This window comes from Sciurus vulgaris, assembly GCF_902686455.1.
Source record: "Sciurus vulgaris genome assembly, chromosome: X".
NCBI lineage: Eukaryota > Metazoa > Chordata > Mammalia > Rodentia > Sciuridae > Sciurus > Sciurus vulgaris.
In genome coordinates this window covers 14,280,675-14,301,470 of record NC_136471.1, presented here as the reverse complement: position 1 = coordinate 14,301,470, position 20,796 = coordinate 14,280,675, and the positions used below count along the sequence as shown (strand labels likewise).

At 36.2% G+C, this 20,796-nt stretch overlaps 1 protein-coding gene across 1 annotated transcript in view; it reads left to right on the top strand.

Moving 5' to 3' along the window:
• Positions 1–10,530: 10,530 nt before the first annotated feature.
• The window catches only part of F9 (coagulation factor IX), a 30,485-nt gene continuing 20,219 nt past the window's right edge, over positions 10,531–20,796 (top strand). Inside the window, exons 1-4 of the mRNA XM_079124820.1 lie at positions 10,531–10,689; positions 15,538–15,701; positions 15,902–15,926; positions 19,830–19,943. Coding sequence (XP_078980946.1) covers positions 10,602–10,689; positions 15,538–15,701; positions 15,902–15,926; positions 19,830–19,943 — 391 coding nt within the window. The 5' untranslated portion in view covers positions 10,531–10,601. The remainder of the gene's footprint in view (positions 10,690–15,537; positions 15,702–15,901; positions 15,927–19,829; positions 19,944–20,796) is intronic.

Genomic DNA, 20,796 nt, shown 5'->3' with positions numbered 1-20,796 from the left:
CCAGAAAAATCCTATACAAGGTCAAGGGGAGCCAACATGGAATTAAATCAGATGTTGGAATTACCTGAGAAGGGTATTAAAATAGCCATCATATAAATGTCTCAACAATCAATTACAAATTATCTCAAAAAATTAAAAAGCACAGAATCTCAATAAAATGTAGAAGTTATAAAAATGGAAATTAGAAATTGAAGCAAAGATCATTATACACTATAAACATGTATTGAATTATCCTAATGCACTCCATAAAGATGTACAAGTATTATATCTCAATAAAAATGAAATAAAGTAAATAATAACAAAACTAACCCGATTTTAAAATTCTCTGGATGGCCTCGATATCATAGTGGAGATGACAAAGGATACAATCTGATACAATCTGTGAACTTCAAGAAGCTCACTCAATACCACTAAATTCAAAGAATTTACTTAAGAACAAAGAAAATTAATAAAAATGACAGAGACTCAGGACCTGTGGGACACTAAAATACATGGAATATTCATATCACCTGAGTCCTGGAAAGAGAGGTGAAAGAAAATAGGGCCAAACAAATAACAGCTGAACTTTAAAAATTTTTGGTAATAGACACCAGCTTACAGATTCAGGAAAGTGAGTTAATTCCAAATAGTACAAAGCCAAGGAAATGCATCATAGAATACATCATAACTAAGCTTTTTAAACTGAAGAAAAAGAAATAAATCTTGGATGTGGTCAGAGAAAAATAACACATGACATATAGAGGAGGACGAATTTTAATAAGTCAATTTCTCATTTGAAACCATGGCAGCCAGAGGGATGTGGCACAACATTTTTCAAGTCCTGAAGAAAAAAAAAATTACAACCAGAAATTCTATATCCAGTGAAACTCTCCTTCAGTAATAAAGAGAAATAAGCGCATTTTCTGAGAAAGGATAATGAAACAAATTTGTTGCCAATATTCTTATCCTTAAAGAAACACTAAAATAAGTTGTTCAAAAGGAAGCAAATAATAAGAGATATGAATGATATTTTTCCTCATGTTTTTTATGTCATAGTTGATGAATAAAACAAAAAAAACCATCTAATTATTGTTTTAGTCAGTTTTTTCACTGCTGTGACTAAAGGTTCTAACCGGCACAACTGTAGAGGAGGAAGAGTTTATGTGAAGGCTCACTATTTCAGAGGTCTCAGTCCATAGAAGGCCGGCTGCATTCCTTGAGGCTCAAGGTGAGGCAGAACATCATGGCAGAAGAGTGTGGCACAGGGAAGCAGCTTGCATCATCAGGAAGCAGAGAGAGACTCCACTCTCCAGATACAAAAATATACCCCATAGCCACACCCCAATTCCTACCTCCTCCAGCCACACCCTACCACGTCAATTAATCCCATCGGGGATTAATTCACTTATTGGGTTAAGATACTTATAACCCAATCATTTCTCCTCTGAAGCTTCCTGCATTGTCTTACATGTTAGCTTTTGGGAGACACCTAACATCCAAACCATAACGATTATCAAGAAAATAATATTTCAATGTGGGAAAAGTTTAAGGGACAAAAATCAAAGCAAGATTTCAAACTTTGCTTGAAATGTGAAATTTTTAAATGTTTTTTTTAATTATAGATGGACACAGTACCGTATTTATATATTTATTCTATGCAGTGCTAAGAATTGAACACAGTGCCTCACATATGCTAGGCAAGCCATCCACCACTGAACTACAACCCCATCCCCTGAAATGTTAAATTTTAATACTTCCCCATGACCTCCCCTCCTCTTTCCCTTTCCTTCCTCATCCTCTACTCTGTTGGTCTCTCTTCTATGTTCATGAGGGCATGGGGAAGTACTTAGAAACAAAATCTACCTAATTATGCTATATACCATAATGAATCCCTCATATATATAGATATAGATATAATGCACCAATTAAATAATAATAAATAATAATAATAATAATAGAAGGGGGATCGGAAAGTAGAGCAAGTGGATCTGAGGGAAGAAGGAGGGGAGTGAAAGGGAAAGGAAAGGAAATGAGGTTGATCAAATTATGAGAATGTACAAATATGGCATAATGAATTCCCCTCTAATATATAATTACAATGCACCAATAAGACAAAAATGATAAACAATACAGTATGTTTAAAAAACCACGAAGTATTAAAATACAATGACTGTGGCAAGTGACATATGTATATTATATTATCCATAGCAACTGCTACAAAAATTATATAATAAGATATGTTTTTAAAAAGTACAAATAAATCAAGATAGAATCTCAAAATTTTTCAAGTAACCCACAGAAATGCATATTAAGAAAACCAAAGAAATAAAACCCAAAGGCACACATTGGGAAAAAAAATAATAATAAAATGGCAGACTAAGCACTAAAATATCAATAATAATCTTCAAGGTAAATGGTCTAAATATACTAGTCAAAAGGCATAAAATGACAGAAAAGTTAAAATAAAATATGACTCAACTATATGATGCTTATAAGACACATTCCAAATTCAGTAAGATAGGTAGGATGAAAGTGAAAGGATAAAATATATATACCATGCAATTACTGATAATAAAACAAGCAGGAGTATTAATATCAGAAAAAGCATCAGAGCAAAGAAAATTACTAAAGACAAAGAGGCAGGCAACAAAGAGAAAATGGATCAATCCACCAGGGAATCACAACGCTCCTGTGTTACACACTAAACAACAGAGGCTCAAAATACATGAAGCCAAAACTGATAGGGTCAAAGAACAGGCAAATCAATATTGTGGTTGGTAACTTCAACACCTCTTTCTCAGTAACAAATTGAAATGCTTGATATAAAATTAACAATATAGAAGATTTGAACAACACAGTCTACCAACAGGATTGAACTGGCATATGTATATATAACACTCCATCCAAAAACAGAATATTTTTTCAAGAGCCAGCAAACATTCACAAATATAGACCATACCCCAAGCCATAAAACAAACCATAACATACTTATAAAAACCGAATCATACAGTATGTTCTCTGACAATAATGGAATCAAACCAGAAATCAATAACAGAAAAACAACATGAAAATACCTAAACAACATGAAAATACCTAAACAACATGAAAATTAAACAACTAACTTGCAAATAAAACATAAAGAGAAAGTTTCAAGGGAAACTGAACAATACATCAAACTAAATAAAAATAAAAATTTAACACAACAATTTTGTGAGATATAACTAAAGCAATCCTGAAAAAGAAATTTAGTGCAATAAATGCTCACATTACAATGCGAAAGGTTTCAAATCAATAACCTAAGTTCTTAACTCAGGAAACTAGAAAGAAAAAACATAAGCCCAAAGTAAGCATGAGAAAGTAAATACTAAATATTGGAGCAGAATTCAATGACAGTAACAGCAAAAAAGTAGATAAAGTTAATGAAACAATGTTCTCTCTCATATGTGAAAGCTAGAAAATGCCAAACTGAATGTAGAATAGTGATTACTAGAGTTTGGGCATGGTAGCAGGTAAGGAGTAGATAAAGGAAGGCTGAATTTGATCAGTGCCTGCTGTGTGCATGTTGAAATAGCACACCAAACCCCATCAATATGTATAATTAATAGATGCTAATAGAAATAAAATATTTTATAAAGTCAGTTCTTTGGAAGAATCAATAAAACTAAGAAACCTCTAGCAATAGTGACAAGAAAAGGGAGAAGATACAAATCAACAATAACAGGAATAAAACAGAAGATATTACTACAGATCCTGTAGCCATTAAAATATAATGAACACAACAAATAACTTTATTTTCATGTATTCAACAACTTAGAATAGGCAAATTCCTTGAAAATGACAAACTAACAAAACTCAAATAAGATGAAGTAGAATATCTGAATAATCCTACAATGAAAGAAAATGAATTTATAATTTAAAACCTCCTGAAAAAGAAATCTCCAGGCCCAGATTCTTTAATTGGAGAATTCTACAAATCAGCTAAGTAATAAACATAAATTTACATAAATTATTCTAGAAAATAAACGAACCACAAAGAGCATTTCCGAAACCATTTTAGGAGGTCATTATTACTATGACACCAATACCAAACTACACAAAGAAAACTAAAAAACAGTATCACACATGAAATTAGATGTAAAAATCCTCAATGAAATAATAGCAAATAATAGCAAACTGAATATAACAATGTTCTTTTAAAAGGTGGAACCTACCTAAAGGTTCAACTACAGATGGATGGATAAAGAAAATGTGCTACACGCACACAACAGAATGTTATTCAACCTTAAAAAATATCTGTAATATGTGATGACATGGATGAACTTTGAGTACCTATGCTGAGTGAAATAAGCCCATCACACAAAAAGAACTGCATGATTCCATTTAGTCCCAATGATGTACCTTACAGAAATAGAGCAAGCAATTATCAAAATCATCTGGAAGAATAAAAAACCCAGAATAGCTAAAGCAATCCTCAGTAGAAAGAGTGAAGCAGGGGGTATCGCAATACCAGAACTTCAACTCTATTACAAGGCAATAGTAACAAAAACGGCATGGTATTGGTACCAAAATAGACAGGTAGATCAATGGTACAGAATAGAGGACATGGACACAAACCCAAAAAAATACAATTTTCTCATACTAGACAAAGGGACCAAAAATATGCAATGGAGAAAAGATAGCCTCGTCAACAAATGGTGCTGGGAAAACTGGAAAACCATATGCAACAGAATGAAACTAAATCCCTATCTCTCACCCTGCACAAAACTCAAATCAAAATGGATCAAGGACCTCAGAATCAGACCAGAGACCCTGCATCTTATAGAAGAAAAAGTAGGTCCAGATCTTCAACTTGTTGGCTTAGGATCAGACTTCCTTAACAGGACTCCCATAGCACAAGAAATAAAAGCAAGAATCAACAACTGGGATAGATTCAAACTAAAAAGCTTTCTCTCAGCAAAGGAAACTATCAGCAATGTGAAGAGAGAGCCTACAGAGTGGGAGAATATCTTTGCCACTCATACTTCAGATAGAGCCCTAATTTCCAGAATCTATAAAGAACTCAAAAAACTCTACACCAAGAATACAAATAATCCAATCAACACATGGGCTAAGGAAATGAACAGACACTTCACAGAAGACGATCTACAAGCAATCAATAGATATATGAAAAAGTGTTCAACATCTCTAGTAATAAGAGAAATGCAAATCAAAACTACCCTAAGATTTCATCTCACTCCAATTAGAATGGTGATTATCAAGAACACAAGCAACAATAGGTGTTGGCGAGGATGTGGGGAAAAAGGTACACTCATACATTGCTGGTGAGGTTGCAAATTAGTGCAGCCACTCTGGAAAGCAGTATGGAGATTCCTCAGAAAGCTTGGAATGGAACCACATTTGACCCAGCTATCCACTCCTTGGCCTATACCCAAAGGACTTAAAATCAGCATACTACAGAGATACAGCCACATCAATGTTCATAGCTGCTCAATTCACCATAGCCAGAATGTGGAACCAACCTAGATGCCCTTCAGTTGATGAATGGATAAAGAAACTGTGGCATATTTATACAGTGGAATATTACTCTGCCATGAAGAATGATAAAATTATGGCATTTGCAGGCAAATGGATGAAATTGGAGAATATCATGCTAAGTGAGATAAGCCAATCTCAAAAAACTAAAGGACGAATTATCTCACTGATAAGCGGATGAGGATATATAATGGGGGGTGGGAGAGGTTAGCGTTGGGGTTAGGGTTAGGTTTAGGGTTAGGGATAAGGAGGGTGGTAAGAATGGAGGAAGGAAGGACTGTATAGAGGGAAAAGAGGGGTGGGAGGGGTTGGGGGAAGGGAAAAATAACAGAATGAATCAAACAACATTGCCCTATGTAAATTTATTATTTTTAATTAAATAAAACCATTTACACTAGTATTCCCCCAAAATGAAACATTTAAGTCTAAAGAAATATGTACAAGACCTATATAAGGAAAACTCCAAAAATGTTATGGTTTCAATATTTGGTGTCCCCCAAAAGCTCATGTTTGAGACAATGCAAGAAGGTTTAGAGGTGAAATGATTGGGTTATGAAAGCCTTAACCTAATCAGTGAATTAATCCCCTGCTGGAATTAACTGGGTGGTGACAGAAGGCTGGAGGAGGTGGGCATTGGGGATGTGGCTTTGGGGTATATATTTGGTGAGCTGAACTTAGTCTCTCTCTGCTTCTTGGTGTGATGTCTTGAGCTGCTTCCCTCCACCACACCCTTCTGCCAGGATGTTAGGCCTCACTTCAAGCCCAGAGGAATGGTGTCACCTATCTATGGACTGAGACATCTGAAACAAATCCTTTGGAACAGTAGTGACAAATCTGACTAAAACAAAAAGTATGATGAAAGAAATCAAAGAAGTAAATAAATAGATATTCCACGTCCATAGCTAGAAGACTCAATATTGTCAAGATGTCAGTCACTTCTTTTAATTTTTTTAAATTTATTTTTATTGTAAACACATGGGATACATGTTGTTTCTGTTTGTACATGGAGTAACAGCATACCATTTGCATATTCACACATTTACATAGAGTAATGATGTTTGATTCATTCTGTTATTTTTTCCTTCCCCCCACCCCTCCCACCTCTCTTTTCCCTCTATACAGTCCGTCCTTCCTCCATTCTTGCCCCCCTCCCACCCCCCATTATGTGTCATAATCCACTTATCAGCGAGATCATTCGTCCTTTGTTTTTTTGAGATTGGCTTATCTCACTTAGCATGATATTCTCCAATTTCATCATTTCCCTGCAAATGCCATGATTTTATTACTCTTATGGCTGAGTAATATTCCATTGTGTATATATATATATATATATATATATATATATATATATATATATATCACAGTTTCTTCATCCATTCATCCATTAAAGGGCATCTAGGTTGAGACAATGCAAAAAGGTTTGGAGGAGAAATGACTGGATTATGAGAACTTTAACCTAATCAACAAATGAGGCAGGTAGGGTGTGACTGGAGGAGGTGGCATTGGGGGCGTGGCTTCGGGAAATATATTTGTATCTGGAGAGTGGAGTCTCTCTCTCTGCTTTCTGATATCATGTGAGCTGCTTCCCTCTGCCACACTGTTCTTCCATGATGTTCTGTTTCACCTAGAACCCTGAGGAAAGGAGTCGGCTGACTATAGACAGACCTCTGAAACTGAGAGCCCTTGGATTTTTCCTTCTCGAATTATTTTTGTCAGGTCTTTCAGCTGCAGCAGAGAAAAAGGTGATTAAAACAGGGGATATATGGACAATTTCTGTACCTTCCTTTCAGTTTGGCTATGAACCTAAAACTTCTCTAAAATATAAAATATTTAAATGAAACATAATAGGATGCATGATTATTCCAAAGAAAATTATATATACAGTTAGACCCTTAAAGCATATATAGGATCTAGGCGCTGAAAAAAAAATCACAAAATGCTGATATAAGAAATCAAAGACACACACACACACACACACACACACACACACGAAAAAAATCATGACACAAATAAATGGAAATATATACATATCACATTCATGAATTGGGAAAACTCAACACATTATTGATGTCAATTCCCCTAAAATGATATATATGTTTTAAAATAATTCCTATAAAAAACTCAGGAAGGTATTTTTAGATACAAATAAGATCATTCTAAAATTTATATGAAAAGGTACAGTCCTTTGGCATAGAACTATCTTTCCAAAGTAGAGGAAAGTGGGCAGAATCACCCAACCTGATAGAAAGGCTTCCTCTTATAGGTACAGTAGCCATGTAAGTGTGATACTGACAGAAGGATAAATACATTCGTGGAACAAAACAGAGCACCTAGAGATAGACCCCAAACAAGATGCTCAAAGGGTTTGTGAAAAAAGCATATAAGCCATTCTTTCAAGGTATGATAGTCTTTTAAACATATGGCACTAGAGGAATTAGACATCCATAGGGAGAAAAAAAAAGCTTGACCTAAACCTCATACCCTACACAAAAATAATCTTGAAGTGGAGCATGGATGTAAACCTAAAACTGCAAACCGTAAAATGTTTAGGAAAAACACAAGAAAATCATCTAGTGTTAGTGGAAGACTCTACATGTAATCCATAAAAGACAAAATGAGAAACTGGATTATATTAAAACCAAAAAGTTCTGCTCTGTGAAAGAACTAGTCAAGAGGATGAAAAGACAACCTGAAGATTTGAAAACATATTTACAAACCACATAACTGACAAATGATTCATATCTAGTATAAAGAACCTTTAAAATCCAACAGTAAAAAAATCAAACAATCTCACTGGGAAAGGGACAAGACGTGAACAAACATTTCACAGTAGAGGATGTGCAGATGTCAAGTAAATGACACAATGTTAAATCATTAGCCATTAGGAAGACACAAGTTTAAAACAATGAAATATCACTATGCATGTATCAGAATGACCAAAATAAAAAATATTGACAGTATCAAATGCTTGCAAGAATGCAGAAGAATGGGGTCACTTACACACTGCTATTAGAAATCTAAATTGTTCAGCCACTTTTGGAAACAGTTTGGAAGTTCATTAAAAAACTAAACACACAATTACTGTATGACCAAGAAATCACATTTCTGGGCATTAATCCCAGAGAAACATAAAAGTTAGATCCACACAAAAGCCTTTATATAAATGTCTATAGCACATTATTGCAATAGCAAAAATACTGGAAACAATCAAAATGCCTCTTAGCAGGTGAAAAAACTATACCACAACCTCACTATGGAATACTACTCAGCAATAAAAAGGAATTAACTATTGAAACATGTAATAATCTAGATGGATCTGAAGGGCACTGTGCTGAGTAACAAAAGCCATCTTGAGAAGCAGTCATATATTGTCTGATTCCATTCACGTAGCATTCTCATAGAGATGATAAGAGATTAGTGTTGCCAGGAGTTAGGGATGATTACAGGGAGAAAGGGGAGTGTAGTAGCACAAGCTAGACTTTTAGTGATAGAACTGTTCTGTATATTAAGTGTAATGATGTTTATATTAATCTACACATGTAATAAAATGACTTGGAAATATATACATACATGATACCAAATGCATATTATCTATTTTTTATATTGTGCTATATTTATATAACTTGTGAACATTAAGAGTAACTGGGTGAAAGGTACATGAATTCTCTTTGTACTGTTTTTTTGCAATTTCCTGTGACTCTACAATTATTTTAAAAATTAAGGGCCAAGTACAGTGACACATGCCTGTAATCCCAGCAACTCAGGAGGCTGAGGCAGGTGGATCATGAGTTCAAAATCAGCCTTAGCAACTTAGCAAGGTCCTAAGTAACTTAGCAAGACCCTGTCTCTAAATAAAATATTTAAAAAGGCTGGGGATGTGGCTCAGTGGTTAAGCACCCCTGGGTTCAACCCCCAGTACCAAAAAAAAAAAAAACAATGATAAGAATATTTACTGATTCCTAGTTAGAAACAAACAATACCAGAAGAGAATGGGATAGCATCTTTAATGTGCCAATAAAAAAATAGTCAACCTAGAATTCTTTATTCAACCAGATTACTTTTAAAAATGAAAGGAAAATGGAGACATTTTCAAATAAACCCAAACTAAGAAAATATATGATGAGATCTACACTATCAAAATTGTTAATGAAGCCAGGTGAGGTGGTGCATGCCTATAATTCCAGCAGCTGAGGCAGGAGGATCACAAGTTCAAGACCAGCCTCAACCACTTAGCAAGACCCTGTCTCAAAATAAAAAGAACTGGGGATGTGGCTTAGTGGTTAAGCATCTCAGGGTTCAATCCTTAGTAGTGTAATAGATAGAAACCTGGATGTACACAAAGAAATGAAGAGTATCAGAATGATAATAAATGTATCTAAATATAATAGATGTTGCCTACTTTTAAAATTTCTTTGAAATATTGTTGATTATTTAAAACAAAAGAAATAACAACATAGGATTTATAATGTGTAAAAGTAAAATATTTCACAATAATATCACAAAGAATAGCAGGTAAATGGTAGCATACTTGTATCTACTGTCAACACTATATGTGTAGTGGTATAACACCATATATTAATATATACTATTATATGATAATATTCACAAATTTACTTGTTTATATTAATATATGCTTATATGTGTATATGTAGGAATACACATATGTATGTAAATGAATACACATCTACATGTACACATGTGAGGACATATATACATTTTCATACGTACATGTATTCTGAAACGAAGTCCATATGTTTCACCATACAGAATCATGACAAAGATAAAATGGGTCCCACTGATGGAACTGGCTCTCACAGAAGCTATAGCCACTGCACCTATCCCCACTCTGAAGATGTGTCACTTCCTGCTTCAGCCTCTACTCAGCTACTGTTGCAAAAGCCCATGAAATCAGAGATGAATTTGAATGATGACCACTGCCCATTCTCTTCACTTGACCCATGAGGCCATTGGAAAAAACCCAAAGACCCACCAACAGAGATGAACATTATTCCCAGAAGTAAATAGAGCTCTGGTTGTACTTTGGAACAATTGATCAACTTTTCCACTTGCACAATCTGCTAGCAAAGGTTATGCAGTGCCTGAACATGATCATGGCAGAATCTCCAGGCCTCATCTTCATCTGCCTTTTTGGATATCTACTCAATGCTGAATGTACAGGTTTGTTTCCTTTTTAAAAATACTTTGAATACAATTGTCTGTTAGATATAGAAATGTCTGGTGTTGTCTTCTTCACTAAATAATGATTATATGATTTGGTAGTTTTAAGATTCTAGAAGCCAGCATGTGCATTGATAAGTGCTGGCTCTGTGGTAGATGGATCTTCTTCATTTTTAAAACTAAATAGACTTACAATGCTTTCGATGCACTTTTTATTGAATGGACACTCTTGAACTTATGATCTTACTGTGTAATTCCCCTCAGAAAACATTTACCTCCTTGGTTTTAAAACGTTGAAAGTAGGACAATAACAAGGGAACAGCAGAATATGCAAAAAAAAAAAATACTTTTTTACTTACCACTTTAAAACCAAAATGGAAAACATCAAAACCACGAACAATTTTATTTACACAAAAAGTTTTATTTGAAGATAACATGATGAGTTTCAAAAATTTTAAAACTATATAATGAGGTATGTCTTTAATTTTTAAAATCATAACCTTCCATTTAAAGCTTTAGTTAATACCAGAAGATTAACCATTCATTAATAAGTTATTTGTCGTGAAAAATTTTCCATGGATTGGGAATAAATCATATTTTTCTGATTTCATAATGTCTCAGAGTTGATATCTGATACTCAGATGAGCTCCCTAGGGAACAAAAACAAGTCCACAAACTGATGGAAAGAGTAGGTACTTAGTTAATGCAATGTATATCACTTTGTTTTTTCACAACTACAGTGACAATAATACTCTCTAGGGGAAGGTACACAGGGAAGAACTTATTCCATTTAGACAAATGGCATGTTCTCACAGGAAGCATTTATCACACTTACTTGTCAACCTACTAGAATCAACACTAGTAGCTGACAGTGCCAGGATCAGGGGTGCCAACCCTAAAGCATCACCAGAAAGCAGACTGGTCCTGTGGTTTCCATTCTAGACATGATGTCAGCTATGGAATCAGACTGAAATACAGAAATAATGATATGAGAATGCAAAGGTTAAATTGAACTAGCAAAGTGGGTAGAATTAAATAAAAAAAAATATGTTGGGAAACTCACACAGCAGGACATAAAGCCAGGTCATCAGACATATCTCATCAGTGTGACATATGGGAGGACAAAGGATTCAAACCCTTCCTTTAAAATAAGTGGTGAGATGATGGAGGTTATAAGAGGGCTGCTGCCCCCCTGAAAACCTCAGATGCTGGGGTGAAAAATGATTGAAAGGGAAACCAGGGTTTCAGAACTGGGGAAACAATGACTAGAGATAATCTTGAATAGGGGTTAAATATATAATCCCCAGAAAACACTGAGAACAAAGGCATTGGGATTATGGAGTCACTGTTGTAAGAATTAAAAGGGCCTTGAGGAGAGGACTAGGGTAATTTGCCTAGGTATGGACAGCATTCAGACAGTACTCTCTTCTGTAAGACTGTCACTGGCTTCTGGAAAGAGGAGATATTACATTTTCATGGCTGCTACTCTCAAGTATTACTGCATCAATCTGGAATTTGGAAATCGAAATTATTCTGAAATCAGTTCAGTTTCATCAAGTTACTGTGGCATGGTACCAGAGGCATGGGCATAAACCAGACTTCCTCTTTGATCTAAAGCATCATGAGATTGGGTGAGAGATTTTGATATAGTAATAAAATGTGTAATACATGCTAAGGGAGCACAAAGGGACACAATAAATGGGGAAATACTCGACAAACACAATATTTGGAGCTGGGTCTTAAGACATGAATAGGAGTCCACTGTCCTTAAATGTCTGATCTAGGGTGTTCTATGAAGAGGTGATCCCTCACATGCAAAAATTCAGATCCACAACAACGTGAGCTATTTCAAGAGCTTCACCTTGACTATGACAAGTGAGGAAAACTAGGCAGGGCCAGGTCATCAGATAATAAAGACCCTAAACTAAGAAGACTGGACAATAGAACAAAATATGACGGTATCATAAGTGTAAATAAACATAAGGAATAACACTGATGGTTGAGTTCAGATGCTTCATCTGGTAACACTCTAATGAACTGGTGGGAGGGCAAGATTTTGAGACCAGTCTTAAGGTTACTGCAATAATCCAGGTGAGACACAAGAGTTGGAACCTGGACAACAGCTGTCTAAAGAGGGAATTTAAAGATATTAAGGAAGTAGAACTGATGTGATGTAATAACCACAAGAGTATGGAAGGTTCTGGGGAAGTGTATGGAGCACATCTTAGGCATTTTGACTTTGATATGATTGCAGAAAGAGCAGAGTGCCTAAGAACAGACTCTGTACTCAGACTACAGAGTCTAAATCCTAGCTCTGATGCTTTAGTGTGGTACCTTGAGCAAATTACTTAACCTCTTGGAACTTTACAAAAATGAGATGACAGTACCTAATCTCATGGGACCGTTGTGAGGATAAAGTGAGACAATGGATGCAAAGTACTGAGCAGTGTCCAGCGCAACAGAAGCACTGTATAAACATCAGCTATCACCAGCCACATTATGGTATACACTTAGGGAGCTGGAAAGATGATCTGGGATTCAGAAGACATATTTGCCTAGAGATGGATATTTGGGAATCAGTGTGGTATAAGCAGCAGTTACAGCCACATGTATGTAAGCATCTAAGGAGTGAATGTGGACATTGTGGCATCTAGTCCAGGGCCTAGAGGTAGTGATTGAAGGCTCAATAAATTTTGTTGAAAGGGTTAGAGCCAAACTAGGCCACAGCAAATGAGGCCCATAGGACACAAATGCACTTGCACATCTGGATTCCTTGGATGTTGAACCCCAGATACCTTGTAAACCTTACTCTAGTCCCAGCCCTGGCAACAATGTATGAAGTTAAAAGTTAAAAGCTAAAGTCCTGGAGCTGGAGCCTGGAGCAACCCTGAACATTTAAGGGTCAGTCAGAGGAAGGAGAGTCCATTGATTCAAGAGATAGATGGATAACAAGAATTAGAGCAAAGACTAGAATAGAGGGCTTTCATGGAAAGAGTTTCCTAAAAAGGCAGAGATCAACAATTAGAAATGTTTTAGTCAGGAAATACATGAGCTAAAAATTATCCTTTACAAGGTCATTGCTGATTGTGACAGTCTTTTCATTATATGGATGGGAGCATGGAAGGAAAAGAGCTGCCAAAGTGCATTAAAGAGCTAGAGAGAACTGAGAAAATTGAGAAGGAAAGGAGGGTCAGATGAGAGAAATAGGTGAAAGACAACCAACATACACTGGTCTACAGATTATCTCACTGATCCTGTCAACAATATGGTAAGGCAGATATTCTTTTTTTAGACCTTTATTTAATTATTTTATTTGTTATGTGGTGCTGAGAATCAAACCTACTGCCTCACATGTGCTAGGCAAGCATTCCACCACAGAGCTACAATCCCAGCCTGGTGGATGCTCTTATTATACAACTGTTAAACCCATTTTACATTTCAGAAAGTTAAGGTACAAAGATTATGTGACTTGTCCAAGTTCACACAGTAAGAGTCAGATATGTGATTCAAAACCAGGTCTGTCTGATCTGATTCTAAACACTGCTTTTTCACTCAACTATACTATAAATGAATGCAGACATGGATTCTATTTAGCAGTGCCCAGGACCAAGTAAATGGATTGCTGAGCAAAGAGATGGACCTGGAGGAGTTGAGAGGCAGCAATATGTGATGGTACCCATGTGAAATTTGGTGATCCATATCTCTAAAGGCTCAGCTGCCTCAGTAAAGAAATAAGGCAAATAGCTACACAGTTCTAGGTCTTGGGATTTCAGGGGTGGTGCAGCAGTTACAAGGGGTAAAGGGAATCTGAGAAAGTTGGAAAGTGTAATGTGGAAGAGAAAAACCTAGGCTAAATTTAGAAAACAAACAGTGAGCCCAAAGGGGACAAGGATACCAAGGCATTACCTTATAAAAATAAGGTAGTTTAGTTCATTTCTTTTTCTTCCCTTCTATCTTCCCCTTTTCCTTCCTTCTTCCCTTCCTTGTTCCTTTTCTTTCCTTCCTTCCTTCATGATCTCCTGAAAAAAGGAACAATCCAGGCAACTTCTTGAGTTACTACTATTAATTACATACAGGTACACCCATACATATAAGAGAGAGAGTGTGTGTGTGCATGTGTGTATGGGGTGAGAAACAGAGAGAAAAAGACACAGAGAGGGGTAATGGGGGGAAGGAGGGAAAGAATTTGGAGGCCTCAATCCTCCAGAGTTCAGGAATGTCCCTATAGACTACACAGTCATAGTAAAAATAAACCATGTCCTGAAATCCAGACAAAAGCTTACATCACTGGAATCCCTATAATATATGCCAACTTAAAGTGTTATGAGTCTGAAGATTAAAAAAATAATGATGCACTAGTTTTATTTTAACATCAAATGGAGGCACTGGGGTCACATTTGCAGCTGAACCCACAATTAGGCTTCTGCTCTTCAAGAGACATTTGTTGCAAAGTCACTGGGCAACTGCATCCTGAAAACACAGCCCAGCCAGGGTGATGGATCACCTTGCAAGATCTGCAATGAGCTATTTTCAAGTGATGACAAAGTGTGAAGTTAACTGCTTATTTGAGAACTAACTTTTTCATCCAGAGCAAATTCAAATATGGCTAAAAATCTGACCTTTTATTATTGGAGCTCTCCTAACTAAAAGAAAAATTGAATTTTAATTCCTAAATCTCCATGTTTATACAGTACCGTGGGATCATCATAGATTTTGGCTCCATGCCCCAAAGAGAAATTGGCTTTGGGATTACTTGGATTAAAAACAAAGCCTTTCTTAAGAGATGTGTTTAATTTTCATGACGTTTTCTTTTTTCTAAAGCTAAATAATGGTTCTTTTAAATTTCAGTTTTTCTTGATCATGAAAATGCCACCAAAATTCTAAGCCGGCCAAAGAGGTATAATTCAGGGAAATTGGAAGAGTTTGTTCGAGGGAACCTTGAGAGAGAATGCATAGAAGAAAAGTGTAGTTTTGAAGAAGCCCGAGAAGTTTTTGAAAATACTGAAAAGACTGTGAGTATTTCCACATAATATCCTTCAGTTGCAGAACAAAGGACAGAATACCTTTTAAAAAGAAAAAGGCAAAAATTTCTCTTTGGAATTTTAAGATATTCATACATATATTTACATTACAAATGTTATATAAGAGAAGGACTCAACATCAAAGCACTTTAAATACTACCATTAACTTGTCCTCTTTTTATTCTTTATAGACAGAATTTTGGAAGCAATATGTTGGTAAGTAATTCATTTTATCCTCAATTATGCATTTTTCCTCTGAATAAAGAAATAATATAGTAAACTCTGTCAAAACAACTCAGAAAAATAAACCCAACTCTTTAACCCAAGACTGAATGTTGATATACTACAGGGTTATGCCAGCGTGGGAGGGATCAGCTGGCAGATAAGTTAACTCCTCCTCAGGGTTTCACAAAGATCATCATTCCACCCAGGAAGCTAGAAGAAAGAAACCCAAATGACTGCATCGTGGAACTGAATAAGATTTTACAAACCTCAGCAGAGATTCGGAGAATGCTGATTGACAAGTCTTAAAAGTATTCCTCATTATAATGGCCTAAAAGTTCCTCCCCCATCACCCTTGCATGCACACCCCTCTAACCTCCTCTCCACCTTACACACTGGGCTCCTTGCTTGCACTAGGATGCTCCCACACTAGAGGCTTTACCTGACTATTTTAGCTGGCTTGTCCCAGCTTCCCCTGGGCTCACTCCCTAGCCTCCTTCAGGTCTTTGCCCCAATGTCACCATCTCCATGAGGCCTACTTTGATCATCTATTAGTAGTTCAACTTACCCCAGGAACCCCACCACTCCACACAACAATATCGTGCTCTGTTTTTAGTACTAAAGGTTGAATAATCCTTATCCAAAATGCTTGTTTCAGATTCACAATTTTTTTCAGATTTTGGAATATTTATTTAAATGTAATGAGATATCTTGGGAGTGGGAGCCAAGTCTAAACACAGGATTCATTTGTGTTTCATATACTGTTATACATATAGCCTGAAGGTAATTTCATACAACATTTTTAATCATTTCATACATGAAACAAAGTTTTATGGTGTAGAATTTTCCATTTGTGGTGTCATGTTGGCACTCATGAAGTTCTGGATTTTGGAGCAATTTGGATTTTGGATTTTCAGATTAGGGATACTCAACCTGGAACACTATTTGCCATGTGATATATCATAGCATTTTCTTACTTATACTATTTATCCTTGATTTTCTCCATTCCCCCCTACCTCACCCAATAATATAAGCTTCATTTTGGCAGGGATTCAATTGTTTCATTTACTGATGTATTCCTAGCACCTAGAACAATATCTGGAAAAAAGGTACTCAGTAAATATTTGTCTACTAAATTGAAGAAAAGGAGGAAAAGTCACACTTTAATAACAAATCATTTTAAAACTAACTTAAAAGCCAGCAGGATTTTGAGTCAAGGGAAGTCACAGATTGACTTACCTAAGACTCTGCATGGATAGGAACAAATTAGCCTGAACCCCAAATTTACTGAAGTCCATCAATTTGAAGTCCCTTTCTATTTGCCACAGTTCCCATTCTGAAGACACTATTAGGTGTTCTTATACCTTCATAACCCATAATCTCCCTGTTTTTTGTTTTTAATTCATGAGCAAAGAAAACATTCACTGTTATATTGCTTTATCTTCCCTGCCTTGTTCTTTGGAATGAATGCTACCATGACTTTCTACTGAAATATTCCACCTAATATTCATCCAAATAAGTCTTTTAAATTCTTTATTCCTAATGAATTTAAAACTTTGAATCTTGTGACATGCTTTTAAAACCAAATCGACATCTACTTTTCCAAAATCAATATTCCTAGTTACATTTAAGTCCCCATGATTCCTTCATTGCCCACCCCACGTACACCACAGTTTCAGCAGCATATTTTGAAGTAGGGCACCTGCCTTCTAGGTCACATAGGTGCATTGTTTGCTATACCTCAGGTTTAGACACCTGGGAAACATCAAGGGTATGCTTCTGTCACTAATGCTTGGTCTACCAAAAAATAAAATAAAAACAAGAACTAAAAAGAAACAAACTCCATGTCTCTTTCCACATGCAGCTGAGATTCTAATCCACAAGAAAAGTAGCCTGTGCTGTTTCTCACATACAGCAGGGATCCAGGCTCCTCACTGCTGTCCTGTTCTCTACCTTTAACTCGCCACACAAAGAGGTGGTTGAAGAAGAATCACCACCTAATCACATTAACTAGCATCTGTCAGGAACTTTAGAGAATGCAGTTTTCAGAAGGAGTTTATAGCATTCCTATAACATTTAACTCTCACACCATCCTCGTGAGCAAAGCCTTATGAATCGCATTTTGCATAGAAGGCTACTGAGGCTTAGGGAGGTTGAGGGACTTGCCAAAGGTCACGCAGCTAAGAAGTCATGGAGCTCAGAAGAAAACCCAATCCCTTGCTTCCACTATTATACTTCATGGCCTTCAAATCTAAACACAGTTATTCATTAAACAGGAACCTAGTAGTCTTAAATGGGAATCTCTCACTTGGCAAGGCCTTGTTTCTTGTTGTCTTTGACCCCTACTGACTATGGATTTGTCTGAGTCCTAAGTACACACAGACAAGAACCTAAAGGAGAACCAAATGCAGGATAAAATGACACTCATTTTAAAGATATGTCTCAGCAAATGAGTTCCTGTGTAGCTGGCTGCAAGCCCAGACCCTTTCAGTGAAACATCCTAAATAATTCAGATTTGTTGGTCTATAATATAAAGTGCAAATGTAGCTCGTTTTTTAGACCAGTTCAGAACATCAATAATAATAAACCAGAGATAACGTATTTTGTTTTCATAGAATTGGAACAAATTGAAGTATCTGTGCAAGAGCACATTGGGTCAAGGGGCAGAGGGGACAAGGTCTAATTTTTACAGCAAGCAGATTTTCCAGAGAGACTACTTCTGAGAAAGTGATATTAGTCCCTTAATTAATGGAACCTGAATACATGCTTCATCAGAGAGGAGGGAGAATGGGCAGGCATCCACATACTGGATTTCAGAGTTTTGCTTTGATGTGTAACTAATAATTAGAAATTTCTCTTTGATTTCCCCCCTTTTCGCTTTCTTTGACTCCTACTGTCATCATTATCTCTTACTCTTTTCTTACTCATATATCGCGTCTTACTGATCTAGCTACTGTTCTTTCCTCAGGGCTATTTTTCTGAGCTTAAAGTGTGCACCACTCTCCCTTCTGGTTGTATTCATTCTTTTCTCCTGAGGCTTCCTTAGAAGTATGCATTGAGACAGAGAATGAAGAAATCAAACTTACAGAGTCCCTTCTCATCCTGACCCATCCCCTCTTGCCTATGCCTTCCTCCTATTGTCTTACTACCAGTGTCTTCAAAGACTTTCAAGAACTGCCAATGTAGAAACTTCAGAAATGGTACATTGGAAAGCCAATCTATGCCCAAATAAAGCACACTGCAGAATCTTTTAAAATTCCATATGCTATATTGAACATTGTTTCTCACTTTACCTAAACCATTTGGAACCTAACTTGTAAGACAGTAAACTATCTTTAAGCAGTAATAGATGCTTCTGGCATCTTTTCTATTGTCTTGAACCCTTACTATATATGATACTTAAAGGTTAAGTGATAATACATTTGTTCCATGCCTAGGCCACCAATTCCTTGAGTGGAAGCACCATTTATTATCTCACTCAGCTTGCTCAGCAAGACCTGCAAAAAATCAGGCTTTGTATGATATGTAGGCAATGTTTGTTGAAATTATTTGCTTTGATGTAGAATTATCTGCTATAATTCCATATAATTCTCATCCTATGCCAATATGGTACATTTCTTATATAAAGATATTCTTCTCTCTCTTTCCTTGGATTGCATAAACTGTGTACATGCCTTCCTTGGAGCAATTTCCTGGGACAGGGTTAACCTAAAAACTTTGATGGGCTGTTTTTTAGAAACCAAGTAAGACAGAAGCAACACTTGCCTATAGGCAACTGCCTTCCAAGTCAATTGTCCTACTCTGGCTCAAAAATCAGACTCCTATCCCCATAAGGGGAGGACTGGACATCCTAAGCAATTTATCTGATAATTTTCCATTTCTTAACCTATCTCAAAGATGGAGATCAGTGTGAGTCCAATCCATGTTTAAATGGCGGCAGTTGCAAGGATGACATTAATTCCTATGAATGTTGGTGTCGACTTGGATTTGAAGGAAAGAACTGTGAATTAGGTAAGTAAATATTTTTTGATTATTCGTGGTTCAAAGTTTCCTTTTGAAACCAGATGAAACTGGAAAATGCAATGTTTATGTATCATAAGCTTCTCTTAAAAACATACTTTCAGGCTCAGTACAGGTGGCACATACCTGTAATCCCAGCAACATAAGAGGTTGAGGCAGGAGGACAAGGCCAGCAATTTAGCAAAACCCTGTCTTAAAATAAAAAATAAAAATAAAAAGAACTGAGGATGCAGCTCAGTGTCAAGGTGTTACTGAGTTCAACCCCCAGTACCAAAAAACAATTTCAAAGTTTATAAACAGTCACTTCATCTGTAGTCACAGTTTGCCAGATATAAGCTCAAGCAATCATATTCAGAGCAGTAACACTATCTGGTAGCTAACATTAGATGATAATATTGTCTCACTCTATTCATTAATCCTCAATACAACCATATGTGGTCAGTACCATTATTATCTCCACTGTATGCATGAGAAAACTGCAGCTCCAACAGCTCAAAAATCAGAGAGGTATAAGTGGTTGAGCCAGGACTTGAATTTCAGTTTGACTAAAACCCGTGCTTCTAACAACTATGCTCAAAACTCAGAGAAAATTGAACCCATAAAATCGTTTGAACTCATGACTAAATTGCTATCAGCCTAGGCAGTAGAAGTCAATTACGTACAGAACCAGGGGTATGACAGGCCAACTATCCCACATAATAGGAACTGCTCTACTCATACAAACCACTTCACCTGTTAAATTTGTTGACAAAGATTAGAGGTCATTCCCAAATTTGACCATACTAATAACATTTTTAAAAATTTAGGATTATTATATACTTAGAGCCTAGAATGTTTTTGAGGT